At 43.1% G+C, this 22,716-nt stretch overlaps 3 protein-coding genes across 14 annotated transcripts in view; 2 read left to right on the top strand and 1 right to left on the bottom strand.

Annotated features, from left to right (window-relative positions):
* Positions 1-14,450, top strand: part of LEO1 (LEO1 homolog, Paf1/RNA polymerase II complex component) — a 35,852-nt gene extending 21,402 nt beyond the window's left edge. Inside the window, exons 10-13 of one of the 5 annotated variants that reach the window (XM_016927027.4) lie at positions 462-648; positions 3,067-3,164; positions 8,869-8,966; positions 12,201-12,386. In XM_016927027.4, the coding sequence (XP_016782516.1) occupies positions 462-648; positions 3,067-3,164; positions 8,869-8,966; positions 12,201-12,273 (456 nt within the window). In that variant the 3' untranslated portion in view covers positions 12,274-12,386. Of the gene's footprint in view, positions 1-461; positions 649-3,066; positions 3,165-3,943; positions 4,300-8,868; positions 8,967-12,175; positions 12,437-14,310 lie in introns of those variants that run through there. The other 4 variants (XM_016927025.3, XM_016927026.3, NM_001246443.2 and 1 more) reach the window with 4 other exon arrangements.
* The window catches only part of TMOD3 (tropomodulin 3), a 117,525-nt gene continuing 97,968 nt past the window's right edge, over positions 3,160-22,716 (bottom strand). Inside the window, exons 13-16 of one of the 7 annotated variants that reach the window (XR_010151676.1) lie at positions 20,982-21,036; positions 19,348-19,450; positions 16,123-16,227; positions 3,160-3,466 (exon numbers count right to left, since the gene is read on the bottom strand). The gene's annotated coding sequence lies outside the window, so the exon portion shown is untranslated. Of the gene's footprint in view, positions 3,467-12,463; positions 13,038-16,122; positions 16,228-19,176; positions 19,451-20,981; positions 21,037-22,716 lie in introns of those variants that run through there. The other 6 variants (XR_010151672.1, XR_008539581.2, XR_010151675.1 and 3 more) reach the window with 6 other exon arrangements.
* The window catches only part of LOC101058341 (RNA polymerase-associated protein LEO1-like), a 38,695-nt gene continuing 35,424 nt past the window's right edge, over positions 19,446-22,716 (top strand). The window contains exons 1-3 of one of the 2 annotated variants that reach the window (XM_063794933.1): positions 19,446-19,952; positions 20,991-21,136; positions 22,171-22,255. In XM_063794933.1, the coding sequence (XP_063651003.1) occupies positions 19,872-19,952; positions 20,991-21,136; positions 22,171-22,255 (312 nt within the window). In that variant the 5' untranslated portion in view covers positions 19,446-19,871. The remainder of the gene's footprint in view (positions 19,953-20,990; positions 21,137-22,170; positions 22,256-22,716) is intronic. The other variant, XR_010151678.1, reaches the window with a different exon arrangement.

Below are 22,716 nucleotides of genomic sequence, written 5' to 3'. Positions count from 1 at the left end.
GAGGGGCTGGGACCAGAATATCTGGGAACTATGGGAGTTTGGTAGAGCTGGGGCAGATCAGTTGTCTGTGGTTCAGGGATGAACAGGAACAGCCACTGCTGCTCCAGGGAGTCAATTTAGGTTTCTGCTGGGCATGAATGGGGTTTCTCAGGCGGGTTGCTTCTCTCTGGGTTAAGTGGCAGCACAGAACACCAGCACAGCTCCCGAGGACACACCTGTGCCAATGCCAGTTGGGCCGGTTAGTGTCAGGGCTCCCTTCTGCCGCTTTACCCTTGTGTTGCCTTTGCTCCTGCAAACCAAACCAGAGGGTCCATGTGGAGCCACAGAGGTGTGATGGGGAACACACACGGCACAGCTGTTATCTGGACCAGACAATACATGCTATTTGTAATAAAAGTGGGTTCAAGTGGGCACAAAAGTAGCTCCTTTTTAGGTTAAAGAGGTTATTTGCTTCTTTACAGAAAGAAGAAGAACGTTTGAGGGCTTCCATACGTAGGGAATCTCAGCAGCGCCGAATGAGAGAGAAACAGCACCAGCGGGGGCTGAGCGCCAGTTACCTGGAACCTGATCGATACGATGAGGAGGAGGAAGGCGAGGAGTCCATCAGCTTGGCTGCCATTAAAAACCGATATAAAGGGGGCATTCGAGGTGAGTCGTGTATGGAAATTACATTTCATCATTTCGGGACTCTGGACTTCATCTTGGCATTAGATGTAATCCGGCTGCCAAGTCACTGGACTTTTTTTTTTTTTTTTTTGAGATGGAGTCTCGCTCTGTCACCCAGGCTGGAGTGCAGTGGTGTGATCTCGGCTCACTGCGACCTCTGCCTCCCGGGTTCAAGTGATTCTCCTGCCTCAGCCTCCCGAGTAGCTGGGATTACAGGTGTGCGCCACCACACCTGGCTAATTTTTGTATTTTTAGTAGAGACGGGGTTTCACCATGTTGGCCAGGCTGGTCTCAAACTCCTGACCTCAAGTGATCTGCCCGCCTTGGCCTCCCAAAGTACTGGGATTACAGGCATGAGCCACTGTGCCTAGCCTGGACATTTTATTTTTAAAGAACGAGTTGTCATGAGTGACCTAGTTCATTCAGGTGAGCTTGAAAGGTAGGAACTGCTGTTGTCCCTACTTTGGGTTTTATCCCTAGAGCTTTTGCTGTCTGACTTGAGAATTTGCCAGTTATATTGGAACTTTTGTCAACCTTTTTTATTACCTAATTGGGAATCAAGAAATTAAACTATTCAGAAATTATGTGATATTTTCTTTCATTCTTCTTCTACATTTCTCTTAGATTTACTTTTGCATATTTCCTCCTTTCACAAGTATCACTGATTTCTGATGGTTAACGTTTTTTCCACACATACTGAATTTCAGGCAAATGCTCAACACTTGACATGCATCCTATTTGATCCTCATAACAACATTATGATCTAGTTGCTCTTATTTCCTTGTTTTTATTGAAGAAACTGAGACTTTGAGAGGTTGACTAATTTGCCCAAAGGCACGTAGTTGCTAACTGGTCAGTTCTTAAACCAAAGTCATCTGACTTCCGAGACATCTGTCCCAGCCGTGACTCTGCATCCACCTGGTTCTTACCCAGGGGTTCCCCCAAGCCAGTAGCAAGACGACATGGTGAAAAGCGAACTAAGAAGACCTGGCTGGCCTTCTGACCCTGCCCGCTGTCATCTGAGTCCTGCCACTTTTTAGTTGTATAACTTTTGAAGAGTTACATAGTCTCCCTTAACTTCTGTTACCTCATTGTGACAAAAACAACCTGTTAATAATGGTAGTTAGAACATAAGGTTGTTTTGAAGATTACATAATATAATACATTTAAAGTACTTAGCCCAGAGCCTGGCATATAACAAGTAAATTTTTAAAACACCCAAATTTATTTTTCTCTGACTGTCCCATGAAACTCATTTCTCCTTTTCTTATAGTGACTGCATTTGGTCTGGTGACCTGTTACATATTACCTACCTATTATTTATTTGGGGACCACAGTACAGAGACCCTTTCTTTTTTGTCAATGCTGATTTCCCATAGAAAAAGATTCAATTGTGTGGAAATAAACCACACAAAAATTAAATAAAAATTTTAAAAATCCAAGGATGCTTTAAGAGAGAGAGGTATGTAACATTCAGGTCACCAGAGATTAAAAATCTAGCACACGAGTCTAGTAGTGCTCAGTTCCATACAGTAATCAGATAGGCAAGGTGTGGGGACAAAGGGAAGGCTTTGGGTTTTGAGGGGAGGGGCTTGGTCTAAAGTCCTCGGCTCTTATTCCACCCAGAGGTTCACCTGGGCTTGGGCAGTGGAGCAGATGGGCGCCCCTCTACATCTCTCTTTGAAAGGTCTGCCTGGCAACAAACGGTCTTTACAGGACCAGGAAACCACTTGCTTGCTTTACCTTCAAACTCATTTTGGAATTAACTGTTACTGGTGGAAGAATGTCTCAGGCTTTAATAGTTGACTTCGTAAGAGTAGGGTATCTTGCCTCTTTAGACACCTTGCACACAAACCTTTTTCATCTTTAAAAGTGGTCAGGTTTTTGTATTTTGAGAGGGTAAGTCTGCTTCATTTCAGCATATCTAAAATTTATACTTATCTTTAAATCAAAAACTTTAAAATTATTTGGTTCCCCTGGGAGGAAATATACAGAGGGAACTAAAGATATTTATCAGAAGAAAACATTTAAGAATGAATAGGTCACTGTCTTTGAAAGTTACTCACAGATGGACACAGTGGCTCACGCCTATAATCCCAGCACTTTAGGGGGCTGAAGAAGGAGGATTGCTTGATTTTAGGAAGTTCAAGACCAGCCTGGGCAACATGGCAAGACTTCATCTCCACTAAAAGGAAAAAAAAATCAGCTGGGCATGGGTAGGTAGTGCACACCTGTGGTCCCACCTACCTGGGAGGCTGAGGCAGGAGGATCACCTAAGCCCAGGAGGTCAAGGCTGCAGTGAGCCATGATTGTGCCACTGCACTCCAGCCTGGGCCTCAAAGCAAGACCCTGTCTCAGAAAAAAAAAAAGGTGACTCACAATCTATACTTTTGCTTTCAGAGGAACGAGCCAGAATCTATTCATCAGACAGTGATGAGGGATCAGAAGAAGATAAAGCTCAAAGATTACTCAAAGCAAAGAAACTTACCAGTGATGAGGTAAGACCAAATTTATTCAATTCTAGGGGTTTATCCTGTACTCAGGAGCCAACTGCTTTGAATGAAGAGCTCACAGATCAGGCAGGCACAAATTAGTTGTCTACACACTTCACTGAAATCCAGTGAGATAAATGCAGTAACAAGACAGAGTGATCCAGAGGAGGATCTGATACCTGTGCTTAGAGAGGTCTTAGAAGGCTGCATGGAGGATAAGACTGCTTGCTGGGTGTTGAAGAGTGATCAGAAGCTTGCTGGTCACACTGTCCTGTCTCTGGTAGGTCACTCCGGATAGATGGAAAGGCCTGTAAGAAAAGGTGCAGGTCCCTGACATACCAAGGCTAATCCAAGAGAGAATGACAGATCATTCAGTGTGGTAGACCAGAGGGTGTATCTCCTTTTTGTAAAACTTCTCAGTATTTTTTTTTTAAATTAGGAAAATAATTCATTCTTGGTTGGATGCAGTGGCTCATGCCTGTAATCCCAGTATTCTGGGAGGCCTAGGCAGACAGATTGCTTGAGCTCAGGAGTTTGAGACTAGACTGGGCAACATAGGGAGACCCCATCTCTCCAAAAAAATACAAAAATTAGCTGGATGTAGTGGTGCGTGCCTGTAGTCTCAGCTACCAGAGTCTTGAGGTGGGAGGATTGCTTGAGGCTGCAGTGAGACATGATTGCACCACTGCACTCCAGCTTAGGCAAAAGAGTGAGACCCTGTCTCAAAAAAAAAAAAGAAAAGAATTCATTCTTATGTTGGGAAAACCTATTTTCTTTTTATTTAGATGAAACAGTATTTGGCCGGGCGTGGTGGCTCATGGCTGTAATCCCAGCACTTTGGGAGGCCGAGGCAAGCGGATCACCTGAGGTTGGGAGTTCGAGACTAGCCTGACCAACATGGAGAAACCTCGTATCTACTAAAAATACAAATTAGCAGGGCGTGGTGGCGCATGCCTGTAATCCTAGCTACTCTCAGCCTCAGGAGACTGAGGCAGGAGAATTGCCTGAACCTGGGAGGTGGAAGTTGCAGTGAGCCAAGATCGCGCCATTGTGCTCCAGCCTGGGCAACAGGAGTAAAACTCCATCTCAAAAAGTATTTGAAATTGTATTGAGTAATTTAATAAATTGAAATAAATTTTCATTTATTATTGACATAAATTATTTCAAGATAATTTAAAAATATTTTATCTTATTTTTAAACAGCATCCTTTTCATATTATAAGAGAATAGGCCCTGAGAATTTTTCTTTTTCTTTTTCTTTTTTTTTAAGACAGAGTCTTGCTCTGTTGCCCAGGCTGGAGTGCAGTGGCGTGATCTCGGTTCACTGCAAGCTCTGCCTCCTGGGTTCATGCCATTTTCCTGCCTCAGCCTCCCGAGTAGCTGGGACTACAGGCGCCCGCTACCATGCCTGGCTAATTTTTTGTATTTTTAGTAGGGATGGGGTTTCACTGTGTTAGCTAGGATGGTCTCAGTCTCCTGACCTTGTGATCTGCCTGCCTCAGCCTCCCAAAGTGCTGGGATTACAGGCGTGAGCCAGTGCGCCTGGCCTCTTTTTCTTAACACCCCAGTGAGTATTTAACACCCCACTGGGTGATGTGGAGATACTGAGAAATTTAAAGTTTTCATTATACCAGTGAAATACTATATAAAGTAAAATACTATATATGGTATAACAGATGGTGAAAAGTGATAAGGAGACAAATTATGCAGGAAAACGATATAGAGAATGCTCTGGGGGGTCTTGGGAGTTGGGATGTTATACTTTTAGAAATGCTGTTCAGGGAAGCTCTCACTGGAATGGTGATCTCTGAGTAAACGTCTGAAGGTAGTGACAGTGAACTGTTCAGCTCTCTGGAGAGTGTTGCATGCAGAATTAGGAAGTGCATAGGCCCTGAGGTGGGAACCTGCCTGGCATGTGTGAAGAAAGCACAGAGGCTGAAGCTGGAGCCTTGTGAGTGAGAGGAAGAGGGCAGAAATATGATAGGGCCAGGTCACCTAGGGCCTCACACCATTTGTAAGGCTTTTTTTTTTTTTTTTTTTTTTTTTTTTTTTTGTATTTTTTGTAGAGATGGGGTTTCAGCATGTTGCCCAGGCTGGTCCCGAATTCATGGGCTCAAGCAGTGTGCCTGCCTCAACTTCCCAAAGTGCTGGGATTACAGGCATAAGCCACTGCGATGGACTGTTTTATTTTGGTTTTTTATTCTGAGTGGTTTTCATTGGAAGTTTTCAGCAGAGGAGAGAAGATATGATTTAACTCTTAGTAGGATCACTGACTGCTTTGTTGAGAGTATGTTGATTGTGCCTGTGAAATAATGGCCTTACCTGTTTCCCAGGTATCTATAGATCAAGGTAGCATAGCGAGCTGAGAGAGTAGAGGCTTTGGAGTCTTAAAAGACTACCTAGGTTGGAATCCTGCTTCTACCACTGAAATCTTTTATCTTAAATGTCTGGCTTTTCTGAACCTCATTTTTCTCTCAGCATTGCTGTAAAGTTAAAATTTTATATCATATCATGTGTATAAATTAATATAAAGTTTTATTACACATAGTATATATGAAAAGTATATATTTATATTATGAAGATATCATTACTATTTCAAAATGTGATGAAATTGGAATTTTTAAAAGGCACATGGAAACAGACTGTTGACCATTTCAGTTTGTTCTCTGACAAGTAGGCCTAAACTCTCTAAGATAAGGACTTCCCTTAAGTATCATTCAGGAGTAAATCAGTAATGTACCAGACAGCATGATTATTAGCAATTAAAAATTATAAATAATTTTTTTAAAATTCTTATTTCTATCCTTTACCCTAACTGGTACCTTTGTAAAGCTATGTAGCTGAAATTCCTATTTTCTTCTTTGGTATCTTTATCTGAAATATATTTTACCCTCTTGAAACATTTTCAGTGGTTGTGCAATTTTAGGGCAATTTTCTTTCAGGAGATTTTTGGCTTCTATTATTATTATTGAAAAATGAGCTTTCTAATGGTGATTTCTTTTGGCACTTTGAATACGCCATCCTCTGCCTTCTGCCCTCCATTGTTCTGATGAGAAGCCAGCTCTTTATTGCCTTGAGATTCCCTTGCATGTGACAAGTCATTTTTCTCTAGCTGCTTTCAGGAAGTTTTCTGTCTTTCAGAATTTTTACTGTGATGTATCTGCATGTGGTTCTCTTTGCATTTATTCTACTTGCAATTTGTTGAGTTTCTTGGATGTGTAGGGTAATGTTTTTCAACAAATCTGGGAAGTTTTCAGTCACTGTTTCATTTAATATTTTTTCTGCTGTTTTCTGTCCTCTCCTGCCATTCCCATTAGGTGTATGTTGGTGTGTTTAGTGGTGTCTCGCATTTCTCTGGGACTATTCATTTTTCTTCATTCTGTTTTCTCTGTTCTTCAGATTGCATAATCTCTGTCGATCCATCAAGTCTGCTGATCCTAGTTCAAATCTACTATTGTGCCGTTCTGGTCACATTTCATTTCAGTTACCCTTTCAGTGTAAGAATTCCCATTTGGTCCCTTTTTTTTTTTTTTTTTTAATCACTTCTCTCACTTTAGTGATATTCTGTCTTGATAATACATTGTTATCATGCCTTTCTTTCTTTTTTTTTTTTTTGAGACAGGGTCTCACTCTGTTGCCCAGGCAGGGGTGTGGTGGCGTGATCTCGGCTCCCTGCCACCTCCACCTCCCAGGTTTAAGCGATTCTCCTGCCTCAGCCTCCCAAGTAGCTGGGATTACAGGCACATGCCACCATGCCTGGCTAATTTTTGTACTTTTAGTAGAGACGGGGTTTCACCATGTTGGCCAGGCTGGTCTCGAACTCCTGACCTTGTGATTCACCTGCCTCAGCCTCCCAAAGTGCTGGGATTACAGGTGTGAGCCACTATGCCTAGCCTATTTTTAAATTTATTTTATTTATTTATTTATTTATTTATTTTTGAGATGGATTTTCGCACTGTCGCCCAGGCTGGAGTGCAGTGGCGTGATCTTGGCTCACTGCAACTTCCGCCTCCCGAGTTTAAGCGATTCTCCTGCCTCAGCCTCCCAAGTATCTGGGATTACAGGTGCCCACCACCACGCCTGGCTAGTTTTTTGTATTTTTAGTAGACATGGGTTTTCACTGTGTTGGCCAGGCTGGTCTCGAACTGCTGACCTCGTGATCTGCCCGCATTGGTCTCCCAAAGTGCTGGGATTACAGGTGTGAACCACCACGCCCAGTCTATTTTTTATACACAGAGGGTCTCACTTTGTTGCCCAAGCTGGTCTCAAACTCCTGAGCTCAAGGGATCCTCTCACCTCAACCACCCAAAGTGCTGGGATTACAGGCGTGAGCCACTGTGCCTGGCACTAGACAAAATTTGTTTGTTGGTTTTTTTTTTTTTTTTTGAGACAAAGTCTCATTCTGTTGCCCAGGCTGGATTGCAGTGGTGCCATCTTGGCTTACTGCAACCTCCACCTCCTGGGTTCAAGCAATTCTCCTGCCTCAGCCTTCCTAGTAGTTGGGATTATAGGCACCTGCCACCACGCCCAGCTAATTTTTGTATTTTTAGTAGAGACAGGGTTTTGCCATGTTGGTCAGGCTGGTCTGGAACTCCTGACATCAGGTGATCCACCCGCCTCGGCCTCTCAAAGTGCTGGGATTACAGGCATGAGCCACCGCGCCTGGCCAAAATTTGTTTCATTGTTCTGCAACGTATTTGTTTTAAATTAGATGAGGCAACATCTTAATGATGCATTTACAGTGCTGAACTGTTGGCAAATGTGAGTCCTCATCTAAGCAGATGCTATTTTTTTCTTGGCAAGTAGAAACTGTGAACGAAAATTGAGAAGTGTCATGGGATTTCTGTTTGTTTATTCCTAGTATTCTCAGAAGTGATTTTTTTTTTTTTTAAGTGATCCATCAGATAGCCTTCTTCTAGGCTGGGCAGTTGCAAACCTATACTGCCTGACTTAAAAATGCCTCTTGGGAATGGCCACCTAGCTGTTACAGGAACCATCCTCTACCTCCCTTACCCAAATACTCTCTTTCAGGTCTTCCTGCACTCTTCCCTTTCCTTCCCTGACAACAAAAATTTTACTTCCGTCTGGACCTCTCAACCCCTGCCATTGCCTCTTCATGGTACCCTAGTTTGAGTCCTGGTAATGGGTTACAATGGAATAAGGAATGGGAGCATTCCTGTTCTAAGTCCCTCTCTGTGCTTTGCACACTAAAGCCCACTCAAACACCGGGAGCCTAGGTATGCCTCTGAGATTAAGGGGAGTTTTCAGACCCCAGGTCCCCAGTCCAGAGAACACCATTATCATCATAGCATGCCTTGAAATGGGGGCAAGGGCCAGTCTATATCAGAGTGAACTGCATCGATTTTGGTGCTACCCTTTCCCACTTGTATGGCCTTGGGCCAGTCATCTCATATCTCTATTTCCTCATCTGATCAATGGAGTTTATACTCGCTGTCTTGTAAAAATGTTGCATTACAGTATTAAAAACAACAGATTTGAAAGTAACACAATATGTAGTAGCTGAACAAGAAATACTATTTTCCCTTTTCCAACAGAGTCTAAGTTACCAAAAAGAAGAAAAATGTAAAAGAGAGCTTTTTATTCTCCCTCATTTTTTTAAGTAGTTAAAACTTTACAAAATCTAAATTACCTCAAAGATCTGGATAAATAGGTAGGGGGAGAAAGTGTGTGCTGGTACTCTGTTCTCCAGGAGTCTGGGAAAAGGGAAAGACCCAAGCTGAAAGAAACATGGAGACAGTGGAAAGGAGAGGTATCAAGGCCAACCCTCAGCTTTCTTAGACAAAACAGGTACGTTCTGTGAAGGATTACTCAGAATGTGATGTCAGGCAGCCTCCCCTCTGTCTCTTTCTCCAGCTCTCCCTCTTGAGACTCCATTTCCCCTTTGACAACCCTGCCTTATCTTCATAACTGTGGACTGTCTTTTTCTGTATCTACAGGGACCTGCATTCATGACTGTATTAGCAAGCTTTCTTTTAGACTTAATAAAAATATTTTTGTCATTTACTGCATTTATATATGACACTGGGATCTGTTGCAGTTATGTTCAGTAAGGCAGCATCCCACATGTGTAATTTCACAAAATGAAGTCATCCTGAAGGATTCTCTCACCTTTCTAAGTCCTGGGAGTCTGAGGAACTATATACCTTTGCTCTGTGTGATGGCTGGCTGGCTGGCTTGCTTATTTATTTATTTGTTTGTTTGTTTGTTTGAGATGGAGTCTTGCTCTATTGCCCAGACTGGAGTGCAGCGCCGCGATCTCAGCTCACTGCAAACTCTGCCTCCTGGGTTCAAGTGATTCTCCTGCCTCAGCCTCCAAATCCATGCCTGGCTAATTTTTGTATTTTTAGTAGAGACAGGGTTTCACCATGTTGGCCAGGCAGGTCTCTAACTCCTGACCTCAAGTGATCTGCCCGCCTCAGCCTCCCAAAGTGCTAGGATTATAGGCACAAGCCACCACATACGGCCTTATTATTTATTTTATTAAAAATTTTTTTTGTAGCAATTATAATTTTTTTTTTGGTAAAGACAAAATGTCTTACCATGTTGCCCAGGTTGGTCTCACTCAAACTCCTGGCCTCAAGTGATCCTCCCACTTTGGCCTCCCAAAGCCCTGGGTTTACAGGTATGAGCCACTGCACCCATTCCCTTTGCTGTGTTTTTCTGTGCTTATGTGTAGCTGCCAGAGAAGTCAGTCCTTGGCAGGCCTTTTTTTTTTTGAGACGGAGTCTCACTCTGTTGCCCAGGCTGGAGTGTGGTGGTGTGGTCTCAGCTCACTGCAACCTCCATCTCCCGGGTTTAAGCAATTCCCTTGCCTCAGCCTCCCAAGTAGCTGGGATTACAGGTGCCCACCATCACGCCTGGCTAATTTTTTTGTAGTTTTAGTAGAGATGGGGTTTCACCATGTTGGCTGGGCTGGTCTTGAACTCCTGACCTCGTGATCCGCCCACCTCGGCCTCCCAAAGTGCTGGGATTACAGGCGTGAGCCACCACGCCCAACCTTTTTTTTTTTTTTTTTGATACGGAGTCTCCCTCTGTCGCCCAGGCTGGAGAGCAGTGGTGTGATTTCTGCCCACTGCAACCTCCACCTCCTGGGTTCAAGTGATTCTCCTGCCTCAGCCTCCTGAGTAGCTGGGATTACAGGCATGCGCCACCACGCCTGGCTAATTTTTTGTATTTTTAGTAGAGACGGGGTTTCACCGTCTTGGTCAGGCTGGTTTCAAACTCCTGACCTCGTGATCTGCCCGCCTTGGCCTCCCAAAGTGCTGGGATTACAGGCGTGAGCCATTGCGCCCGGCCGGTCCTTGGCAGGCTTTCTAAAGCAGAATTTCACAGCTTCTTACTCCAGAGGATGGATTAGGACTGGTGCCAGTGAGACTTCTTTGGGAGAGCCCTGGCCATCTCCTGGCTGCTGCTGTCCAGGGGCCTTTAGGACAGGCTGTACCATCTTTTAGAATTACCATGCTAGTTCTTTTAGTGATTCAAATTTCATCTCATTAAAGGATTTTAGAGCTGAAAAGACAAACACACCAAGGCTCACTTTTGGAAGGTTACCAAAAAATAGTGATTGCATTAAAATGTTTTAAGATTTTTCCTTTGGAAATTAAAAGACAAGTAGTGTGATTGAATGTGCTCTTTGCCTGTGGGGCTGGGAGTATTTGGGTTTGCTCTAGCCTGCAGAGTAGAAAGGAGGGGCTCTTGTCCCTTCTTGGGGGCAGGGTCCATCTTTCAATATTGCTGTTTAGGTATTTCACTGCTGTCAGCTGGGAAGTAAATGGAGGAGGAGGACTTCTCTAAATCCCTTACTGTGGATTCATAACTTCCCCCCTTTGAATTCTGTGGCCTTTCAGGTCTGTGGGAATGTATTTGGGATAATAAGGCAGGAAACAAGTGTGAGATGCTATCTTGTCTGTCAGAGGGCCAGCCATGAGAACCATCAGAAAAAAGTGGGCATACCAGGTTGCATTCTCCATCTAGCAGCCTGTGGTCACAGCAGCAAGATGTCTGGCTTTCTCTAACTAACTTCAACCTTCAAACCATTTGTTCATCCCATTTAATTTTTAATTTTTATTTATTTATTTATTTTTGAGACGGAGTCTTGCTTGCTCTGTTGCCCAGGCCGGAGTATAGTGGTGCGATCTCAGCTTACTGCAACCTTCGCCTCCCGGGTTCAAGTGATTCTCCTGCCTCAGTCTCTCGAGTAGCTGGGATTACAGGCGTGCGCCACCACACCTGGCTAATTTTTGTATTTTTAGTACAGATGGAGTTTTGCCATGTTGGCCAGTCTGGTCTCAAACTCCTGACCTCAGGTGATCCACCCCCTTTGGCCTCCCAAAGTGCTGGGATTACAGGCATGAGCCATCATGCCCGGCCCATCCCATTTAGTGTCAGTTTGTTTTAATCAGTATTTGATATTTAGATACTGACATGTTCAAATTCTATCTATCTATCTGTAAAAAATGTTTTTTAGATAACTTCCTAAATTATTTGTTTCTGTTAGAACGTTTGTACAGAATGATTTTAAACAAACAGAGGAAACTTGTTTATAGATGCCCTTAAATGTCATCAAATATTTTCTTAAAAACCTTTACGATGTTTTTAATGCATTGAAACAAATTGTTCCAAAAAAACCAAATCAACAGTCTTTAAAATACTGAATTTTAGATAATGAAAAGAAGTGAAATGCTGAGGAGGCAGAGAAAAAAAATTTGAGAAATTACCTGATCATGGTAAAAATATCCTGACAGGACCAGTGGTTAGACAGGCAGAACTTCCTCGGGAGAGCCCCGCCCCTTCTGTGGCAAATCCTGTCTCCAGTTTCCTGCACATCCTACTCTGTGTTCAAAGGTTTCCCTGTGAGAGATTAGTTCACAGTTGCTGACACCTCACAATCTCCTTCACAATCTGCAGGAACCGTTACTTTTGAGTTGTCAGAGGGTCATTCAGCTCATAGCTACTTTTGATAAACCATCCTAAAAATGTTCTTTATTGACTTGTAGATTTGTAAAAATTGTATCTGTTTAGGAAGGTGAACCTTCCGGAAAGAGAAAAGCAGAAGATGATGATAAAGCAAATAAAAAGCATAAGAAGTATGTGATCAGCGATGAAGAGGAAGAAGATGATGATTGAAGTATGAAATATGAAAACATTTTATATATTTTATTGTACAGTTATAAATATGTAAACATGAGTTATTTTGATTGAAATGAATCGATTTGCTTTTGTGTAATTTTAATTGTAATAAAACAATTTAAAAGCAAGTCTCTATGTTTAAGAAATCTACTTTTCCGGCCAGGCGCGGTGGCTCATGCCTGTAATCCCAGCACTTCGGGAGGCCGAGGCGGGTGGATCACAAGGTCGTGGTGGCGGGTGCCTGTAGTCGCAGCTACTCGGGAGGCTGAGGCGGGGGAATTGGTTGAACCTGGGAAGCAGAGGTTGCAGTTAGCCGAGATCGTGCCACTGCACTCCAGCCTGGCGATACAGCAAGACTCTGTCTCAAAAAAAAAAAAAAAATCTACTTTTCCCAAAGCAAACTGATTTTGTTAATGCTTTAAACAAAGTCTTAGGTCTCAGTGAATTCCTGCTGCTCTCTCAACCCACTTCCTCTCATTCCCCACAAAGAAGCCTTCTGGGCCAGGCTGAGATTCTCTCACAATTCTGGAGACTTGGAGTCCAAAATCAAGGTGTGGGAGGGCCATGCTGCCTCTGAAGATTCTTGGCAGGGATCCTTCCTTGCCTCTCAGTTTCTGGTAGTTCCTGGTAATCTGTGGCTTTTGACAGTATGACTTCAGTCTCTGCCTCTGTCTTCACATGACCTTCCTTGTGTCTCTGTTCCGGGTCTCAGTATCTCCAGATCTCCCTCTGTTCGTAAGGACACCATTCATTGGATTTAGGGCCAACTGTAATCTGGTGTGATATCATCTTAACTAATTACATGTGCAAAATTCTCTGTTTCCAAATAAGGTCACATACTGAAATTGTGGGTAGACATGGATTCGGCGGGGGGTGGGGGGGTAGGTCACTATTCGATCCACAATGATAATGATGATAAATATTGTTGTAATATAATTTTTAAAATATTGTATTCAAAATTAATGTAAAAAAATCCATAATGAACAAAATGTCAAAATTTTAAATAAAGATGGGATCTGGGCCGGGCGCAGCGGCTCATGCCTGTAATCCTAGCACTTTGGGATGCCAAGGTGGACATCACCTGAGGTCAGGAGATCGAGACCATCCTGGCTAACACGGTGAAACCCTGTCTCTACTAAAAATACAAAATTAGCTGGGCATGGTGGCGCGTGGCTGTAATCCTAGCTACTTGGGAGGCTGAGGCAGGAGAATTGTTTGAATCTGGGAGGCGGAGGTTGCAGTGAGCTGAGATCCTGCCACTGCACTCCAGCCTGGACAACAAGAGTGAGACTCTGTCTTAAAAAACAAAAAATACAAAGGGACGGGAATTTGATTCCTCTTGATGGGAAGAATGGCAAAGGATTTGCAGGTACGTTTGAAATCCACCACACACATATTTGCCTTCTCTGTGGAGCTCTTCTGCATACACTAATCTTGTCCTTACTGACAGCCTCTACTTTTACTCTTCTTTCTTCCTGGTGCTATTAGTCCAAACTGGGAGTGGTAGTTGTGGGAGGCTTACCCTGAAGCCTGGTTATAGAGAAAGAAAAGTGACATCAAGAGAGGGGAGGCCTAAGTCATCATCATGTCACTTTCCTAACTCAGAAATCTTCAGTGCCAGCTATTTCCTGGCTAATCAAATGGAAACTCCTCTACCTGGTTTTTAAGAGCCTTCATTCTGACTCCAGTCTCTCCAAGGCAACACAATTTTGTGTGCTTGTGTTAAACATTTTACCAGTAGACACCTGTGTCAGTTGTTAAGCTCTTGTCTCGTCTCCAAACCTACTCTTCTGTACCTGGCATGGTGGTGCTGGGGCCAGGATTCCACAAACCAGATTTGAGCTTCACCAGCTGCCCCCTGTTAGGGGGCGCCAAAGGAAGACTGGAAGCCTGGAGAACTAAGAAGGGATTGCTCCTTCCTGTTTGCTTATGAACTTTCTGGGGGGCTTCCTGTTGACTTGCATTTTCTGTGAGAGGACCCACCAACACTTCTTCACCTCAGCAGAGGCAGAGCCTTTCTGCAGCCGCAGAGTCCAGTTTGCAGTTTTGCCAGCACTTGGAGACCCAGCTTCATTTTCTCCCCTGAGAGACATCCGGACCAGCTGGGCAGCAGCTTTTCCTCAGGTATGAGTTAAGCTCCAGGGGGCCCTCTATGTAAGTGTTTAAGTTTTTATAATCCTCCCTCGTCCCTATGTTCCCTCAGCCCCACAGGTGGAAGCTGTTCTTTGCATATGCTATCTCTGTGAACTCTTAGAGTTCCTCTTTTTATACTTTCAATAACCTAGTCCACAACTTTAAACCAAATTGAACTTTAAAATATTCTATCTGTACAGATAACTGGTGTGTTTTCTGTTTCCTGACTAGAACCTGACTAGGTGGTCAAGGAAACGAATCCTCAGAGATGGAGTTTAGGGGTTGGTGTGGGTTTGAGTGCAGTTCTGAGCTCCCCACCAATGAGAAGGGGGATGCTGGTAGCCCATGGTGTCCATTGGTATCACAATGAGTCAGATTATCTCATTTACTAGAGTAGACTACAAACTGGGGAAAGGAAATACCCAGAATTGGGGGATTACTAGATGCTGGCTCAGTTGATGCTCACTCCTAGAACCTAAAACACTCCACTAAATACAAAGTGGAGACTGACAGTGGTCAGGTGATAGATGGAGTTTTAGCCCAAGTTCAACTCACAGTATGCCCTCCAGATTTACTGACCCACTTTGTGGTTGTTTCCCCAGTTCTTAAATATATGATTGGAGTAGATATATTTTGTCAACTGACAGATTCCCCACATTGTCTTCTGATCCATGAAGCACCATTAAAGTAGAAAGGACCAAGTGGAAGCCCCTGGAACTTATTTTTCTCACCAGGATAATAAAGCAAAAACAACACTGCATGCTTGGGGGAATTGCAAAGATGAATGATACCATCAAAGACTTGAAAGAAGCAGAGGTGATGAGACCTCTTATATCCCCCATTTATTTATTCATTATTTTATTTCTTTATTTCTGAGACAGAGTCTCGCTCCTTATTTACTTATTTTTGAGACGGAGTCTCACTCCATCGCCCAGCCTGGAGTGCAGTGGTGCGACCTCAGCCCACTGCAACTTCCGCCTCCCAGGTTCAAGTGATTCTCCTGGCTCAGCTTCCCAAGTAGCTGGGATTACAGACACAGGCTACCATGCCTGGCTAGTTTTTTTATATTTTTAGTAGAGGGAGGGTTTCACCATGTTGGCCAAGCTGCTCTAGAACTCCTGACCTCAGGTGATTTGCCTGCCTCAGCCTCCCAAAGTGCTGGGATTACAGGCACGAGCCGCCGCACCCGGCCACATCCCTAATTTAGCTCACCTGTATGGCCTACTGGCAGATTGATCTTGGAAATGACTGGTTATCTTACACCGAATCAAATAATGACTATACTAGCAGCTGCTTTTTTTTTTTTTTTTTTTTTTTTTTTTTTGAGACAGTCTCACTCTCACCCAGGCTGGGTCACTAGGATTGTGAGAAATATATTAAGCAGAGGAGGACATGTATCCTTCAAAAGCTGTAGGCAGGGCCAGGTGTGGTGGCTCACGCCTATAATCCCAGCACTTTGGGAGGCCGAGGTGGGTGGATCACCTGAGGTCAGGAGTTCAAGACCAGCCTGGGCAAATGCTTTTTTCCCCTCCATATTAATATGTAATGACAAATAGAAACAGTTTGCTTTTACTTTTTAGACCAATGGCACCCCTCATTAGACCAATGGTACCCCTTATTAGACCAATGAAGCCCCTTTGGTCTGAGGCAACAGTCTTGCCTCACAGCGACATGGACTTACCTATAATACTTTGCATATGGAGTCTGCAAAAATCGTGACCATCTTTATGTTCCCCATGTCACACTGGTCCACTGCATCGATGACATTATGCTGATGGTATCTGATCTGATGAGTAGGAAATAACTGTACTTTAGATGCCTTAGTAATCAGCGTGCAAACCAGAGAGTGGGAGATAATCCCCATCAAAATTTAGGGGCATGCCACCTCAGTGAAGTTTCTGGGGGACTAATGGTCTGGAGCATGTCTGGATAGCCCCTCCAAAATGAAGGATAAGGTGCTGTACCTTAAACCACCTACCAGTGCAAAAGAATGTTTGGTGGATCCTTCTGGATTTAGGAGCCAACGTACACTTTATTTCATTATGCTACTTTGACCTTTTGCCAAGTAAGGCAGAGATGCTACCTGTTTTAAGTGAGGACCAGAATAAGAGACTGTTCTGCAGTAATTCCAGGCTACAGGGCAAACTGCTCTTCCACTTTGGCCTAATAACCCAGCATATCTGATAATGCTCAGTGTGTTTGTGGCAAATATCACTGCTGTCTGAACCCTGCGGTTAGAATCAGCAAGAGAACTGAGTACAGGTCTCTAGGGATTTGAAACATATCCATGTCCTCTTTTGTAGACAGTCCCTTTTTTTTTTTTTTTTTTTTTGAGACGGAGTCTTGCTCTATCCCCCAGGCTGGAGTGCAGTGGTGCGATCTCGGCTCACTGCAAGCTCTGCCTCCCGAGTTCACGCCATTCTTCTGCCTCAGCCTGCCGAGTAGCTGGGACTACAGGCACCTGCCACCACGCCCAGCTAATTTTTTTGTACTTTCTTAGTAGACACAGGGTTTCACCATGTTAGCCAGGATGGTCTCAATCTCCTGACCTTGTGATCCACCCGCCTCGGCCTCCCAAAGTGCTGGGATTACAGGCGAGAGCCACCGCACCCGGCCTAGACAGGCCCTTTTAACACTTAATCATGGAACATCAAGTAACTACACAGGCTGAGCTTCTCAGAATGAACTGGGCATTTTCTGTCCCAGGAAGCCGTAAGATTGGGCATATGTATGGCAGTCTTTTACCAATCTATTGTCTCGGCCCAATGAGGTCCAGAAGGCATGAGAAGGTTTCTTGTTTAGGTGGCTCAGACTCCCTTAATACAGACTCCTACTGAATTGCCTCTTCTGTCCCCTTCTCCAAAAGCAAAAAGCCTGGTTTCAAATATCCTCAATTTATTTACTCATTTGTTTAGTCCCCAATATGCAAATAATAAAATGACTATGGCTGTCTGCTCAGCTCTGGGCCATACACAGTGGCTATGCAGGCCAAGTTCCCATTTAATTTATAGCTAAAAAGCTCCACTCATATTGAGAATTAAAAAGATTCTAGTACTCAGAGTTCAAGAAAGGGGCAGCAACTGCAAATACCTTAAAGAAAACACCCAAGAAACTCCAACTGAATGAAATACTATGTGCTCATGTGTACTTTGCCAAATGATTTAAGATTTGACACAAATTAGGCTGGGTGTGGTGGCTCACACCTGTAATCCCAGCACTTTGGGAGGCCGAGGAAGGTGGATTACTTGAGGTCAGCAGTTCAGGACCAGCCTGGTCAACATGGTGAAACCCCGTCTCTACTAAAAACACAAAAATTAGCTGGGTGTGGTGGCAGGTGCCTGTAATCCCAGCTGCTACGGAGGCTGAGGCAGGAGAATTGCTTGAACCCAGGAGGTGGAGCTTGCAGTGAGCCAAGATCGTGCCACTGCACTCCAGCCTGGGCGACAGAGTGAGACACCATCTCAAAAAAAAAATAAAATAAAAAATAAAAAAAATAAAAAAAGATACAACACAATTGTGGATAAATATGGACAACATAGGCTTCTATGAACATTCTTGCACAGTGCAGATACATTCAGTGTTGGGCTGGTCCTGAGCAGCACTGTTGTCAAATGCTGTTAAGCACTCTTTCTGTTTTGGTTCAGAATTTTGCTTCTTTGTTGCTACATATTTCAGCCAGGAGCCCTGGCAGGTGTTGGTTAACAGATGTCTTTGTTAGAGAGCCACAATCACAATCAAAGCTACCATCAAATATACTTTGTGACAGTTTGGGGGATTCAAACAAGGGAAAAGAGTCAGCATAACTCCATTGCAAATGTCTTTTTCTTAAACTTTATAAAATTGTACAAATTATGCATCTAGCTATTCACTAACTTACTGACTTGCAATTTTTTTTTTTTTTTTGAGACGGAGTCTCGCTCTGCATCTTGGCTCACTGCAACCTCCACCTCCTGGGTTCAAGCAATTCTTATGCCTCAGCCTCCTGAGTAGCTGGGATTACAGGCATGTGCCACTACGCCTGCCTGATTTTTGTAAGTTTGGTAAAGATAGGGTTTCGCCATGTTGACCAGCCTGGTCTCAACTCCTGACCTCAGGTGATCCACCCACCTCAGCCTCCCAGAGTGCTGGGATTACAGGCATGAGCCACCACATCTGGCCATGACTCAGACATTGTAACTAGGAAGATAGCCCTAAGCAATGGTGCTTTTCATGTTCTAGTAATGCACACATTTTGGCCCTGGCTCCTGATGCCACAAGTTTGTGTACTTAGGCTCACTTATGGATGCATCACTTTTAAAAGCCAGGAATTTAGGAAAGGTTCGTAACATTTTTATAGAACCTTAAGCTTTTTAAAGGGTAAACACTAGTAAAACTTCTCTAAAGAACTGGTTGGGCACAGTGGCTCAAACCTGTAATCCCAGCACTTTGGGAGGCCATGGCGGGTGGATCACTTGAAGACAGTAGTTTCAGATCAGCCTGACCAACATGGTGAAACCCTGTCTCTACTAAAAATTCAAAAATTAGCCGGGCATGGTGGTGTGTGTCTATAGTCCCAGCTACTCGGGAGGCTGAGGCAGAAGAATTGCTTGAACCTGGGAGGCAGAGGTTGCAGTGAGCCGAGATCGCACCATTGTACTCTAGCCTGGTTGACGGAGTGAGACCCTGTCTCAAAAAAAAAAAAAAAAAGAAAAAAGAAAAACCATAAAAACAAATCACTCTCAAACTCAGCACTTACAATAAGCATTTACTATTATCATGCTGATTCTGAGGATTAGGAATTCAGGAATGGCTTCGCTGGTTGTTTCTAACTCAGAGTCTCTTGCAGGCTGCTGTCAAGATGTTGGCTGGCACTACATTATCTAAGGGCTTGCCTAGGGCTGAAGGATCTGTTTCCAAGATGGCTCACATGGGTTTTGGCAGGGGCCTTAGTTTTTCACTATGTGGACCTCTCCATAGGCAGTTTGAATGTCCTCACGGCATGGCAGGTGGCTTTCCCCAGAGCAAGTGACCTAAGACAGAAAGAGCAAGACAGAAAAGCCAGTGTCTTTCATAGCCTCATCTCGAATAGAGGTTGTATTCTGTTGATCACATAGATCAATCATGACACAGTGTTGGAGGAGACCACACAAGGGCATGGAAACCAGAGGCAGGAATCACTAGGATGGGCAGGAACCTTGAAAGCTGGCTGCCACAGTGATTACCTTTCACCCACCAACTCTGCCTCCTCCTTTCTCCAAAGACACGCTAGTTAGTTAAGCTTCTGAGAACCTGGCTTAGGGAGCCAGTTTGAGGTTGGTTTAGTGGAGATTTGGCTTATGAATCTTTGGACTATGTTGAAGTGGTGGACCAAGAACTAACTGTGTAAAGAACTTTAGTTGGAAAAATTAATACTGTGCATTTCCCCCCAACACCGAAGATCCTAGTGGGACCATGGATCTGTTTGGAGATATAGACGACGTTTCTTCTGAGAGTGATGAGGGCAATCAACCACCTATTCCAGGACAGCTGATTGTAAGTACGATCACCAATATCAACCAATCCCATTATTCAACGCTAAAAAAGAAAGCTTCAGATGCTGATGAGTCTGTCTTTCTCATGTTGAGAGAGGACGTGGATAGCTGAACATCTGATGAATAGGTGACTTTCTTAGCTATACTGGGAATTTCTGGATATAAGAAGGCACAGAAGGAACTACCCAGAATAAGGGTGATGCCAAACTTCAGGGGCTAGACTAATATAAAATAATATAAAAATATAATTGATATATAATATAAAAACCTTTGATTTAAAGTTTTTTCTTATTCAAGCCTATGACAAGAAGCATGACTATGCTGATATTCTCTGATTTTAATAGTTGTCTAGTATTGATGGGGTGAATAATTTCATACTTCTGTTGCTGAATATATTATGCAAAAAAAGTCAATAAAATAGATACTTTTTTCTACTAATGTTGGCTAACAGATCTTGTTTTCCTGTGTTTTGTTTTGTTTTGTCTTCCTTTTTTTTTTGAGACGAAGTCTCTAAGATTACAGGTGTGAGCCAGTAATCCGCGCCCAGCCTGTTTTGCTTTTTTGTAGGCATGAGGTGAGGTTTTAGGGAGAAGCTTGGAAGAGTTGCTGACTGTTTTATCCCTAAAGTGGAGTGTAAATTTACTTCCCGACCAGGGTTGGTGGCTCACGCCTATAATCCCAGCACTTTGGGAGGCCAAGGTGGGCACATCACCTGAGGTCAGGAGTTTGAGACCAGCTTGACTAACATGGTGAAACCCCGTCTCTACTAAAAATACAGAAATTAGCCAGGCTTGGTGGCACGGGCCTGTAATCCCAGCTACTCAGGAGGCTGAGGCAGGAGAATGGTTTGAACCCAGGAGATGGAGGTTGCAGCGAGCTGAGATCATGCCACTGCACTCCAGCCTGGGTGACAGAGTGAAAACTCCGTATCAAAAAAAAAATTTACTTCCCGTCAAACCTGCATCTGCCTAGTGCAGGATGAGTAAAGCTAGCACATTTCTAATGTCTTCAATCTCTCACATTCTGATACCTTTCTTAGGATGAACATGGAGTGCCTCAGGACCAGCAGGAGGAAGAGCCAATTTCTGAAACCATAATAGAAGAAGAAATTCCCAGTATCAACTCTGATTTAGGAAATGAATTGTATTTTGTTAAACTACCCAAGTTTCTCAGTATAGAACCCAAGTAAGAGGACTGATTAAAATTTTCAAGATATTAAAAAAAATGCGTAGAATAAATATTTTTTCTTATTTGTCATGAGTTGACTAATCACAAAGATGGGAAATTTCTCATATAACTTTGAAAAATATAAATCTAGGATGTGCTGTGGTAGAAAAATGAATCACTGGTGAGAGAGAATTTTAATGCTAATAATTTTTCTAGCATTTTGGCACTTTCTTTTACATAAACAGATCACAATGGATGAAGGTGTTTTTCACTAGTATAAAGCTGACAAATCAGAAAACAAGAGTGAGAAAGTCTGCTAGAGAAATCACAAATGTTCTGGCCAGGTGCGGTGGCTCATGCCTGTAATCCCACCACTTTGGGAGGCTGAGGCGGGCAGATCACTTGAGGTCAGAAGTTTGAGACCAGCCTGGGCAAAATGGTGAAACCCTGTCTCTACTAAAAATACAAAAATTAGCCAGGCGTGGTGGCGCACGCCTGTAATCCCAACTACTTGGGAGGCTGAGGCCTAAGAACCTCTTAAATCCAGCAGATGGAGGTTGCAGTGAGCCGAGGTTCTGCCACTGCACTCCAGCCTGGGTAACAGAGTGAGACTCTGTCTAAAAAAAAAAAACATTACAAATGTTTAATGCAAAATCCATTGCGAATCTAGAAAAGACAATTATTTTGTACTACAAAATAGTGTCAGTGGGTATGATTCACTAAGGTACACGCATGCAAGCTCTTATGCTTAACACATTTTCTTAAAAAATAAGGGAAGACAGTAAGACCTGTTGCCTATACTTTGGAAGACATATTTCATCAAATAACATTTTGAATTGTTAGTTGCATTTGAATTTCATTTCAGGCAATATGTTTTAGAGACAAATTTCAGAAAGCATGGTAATTTGCATACTTCTTTGAAGGTTTACATGAAGTTGTCTACTGTGATTTTTGGAAACACATGAAGGCACATTGTAGGGATGATTAAATATAATATTAATCATATTCCTTACTAAATATGGCTAACATGATGTTAAAAACACAATTTTTAGACCTTTTGATCCTCAGTTTTATGAAGATGAATTTGAAGATGAGAAAGTGCTTGACGAGGAAGACAGAATCAGGTTAAAATTAAAGGTACTATCCTACACTTTATTCCTTTTTTACGTTTTTCCTTTTATAAAGTAAAGCAGGGATGACAACTTGAGACTTGAGCTTGCGAAATCCTCTTATGATTCTTGTTCAATAGCTCTTTAGACCTAGGAATTAAACACCTTTTCAGAATATTTTTACGGGAGGAGGTATGTGCCCTTTTTTATCCCTGTAGAATTGTCGCTTTCTTCTTTTGGTTGCAGTTATGCTTTTTTTGACATAAGTAAAGATAAAATTTTTTGCAAATTGTTAGCTACTTCCTTCAGGATAAATAATAATAAGGTATATGGAATTGCCTCCACATTTTACAGTGGGTGGATCCTGGCAATTTCCCACAACAGAAATGTCTCCATTCTTCATGGATATTCAAACTATGCACAAAAGAGACCTTGTCATTAGGTGGTTCCCTCTTGAAGGCCTGGGACGGCAAAGCACTACCAACTGCT

This window comes from Pan troglodytes, chromosome 16 (assembly GCF_028858775.2).
Source record: "Pan troglodytes isolate AG18354 chromosome 16, NHGRI_mPanTro3-v2.0_pri, whole genome shotgun sequence".
Taxonomy (NCBI): Eukaryota; Metazoa; Chordata; class Mammalia; order Primates; family Hominidae; genus Pan; species Pan troglodytes.
The sequence above is the reverse complement of the archived record's forward strand: the minus strand, read 5'-3'. Positions and strand labels throughout refer to the sequence as shown.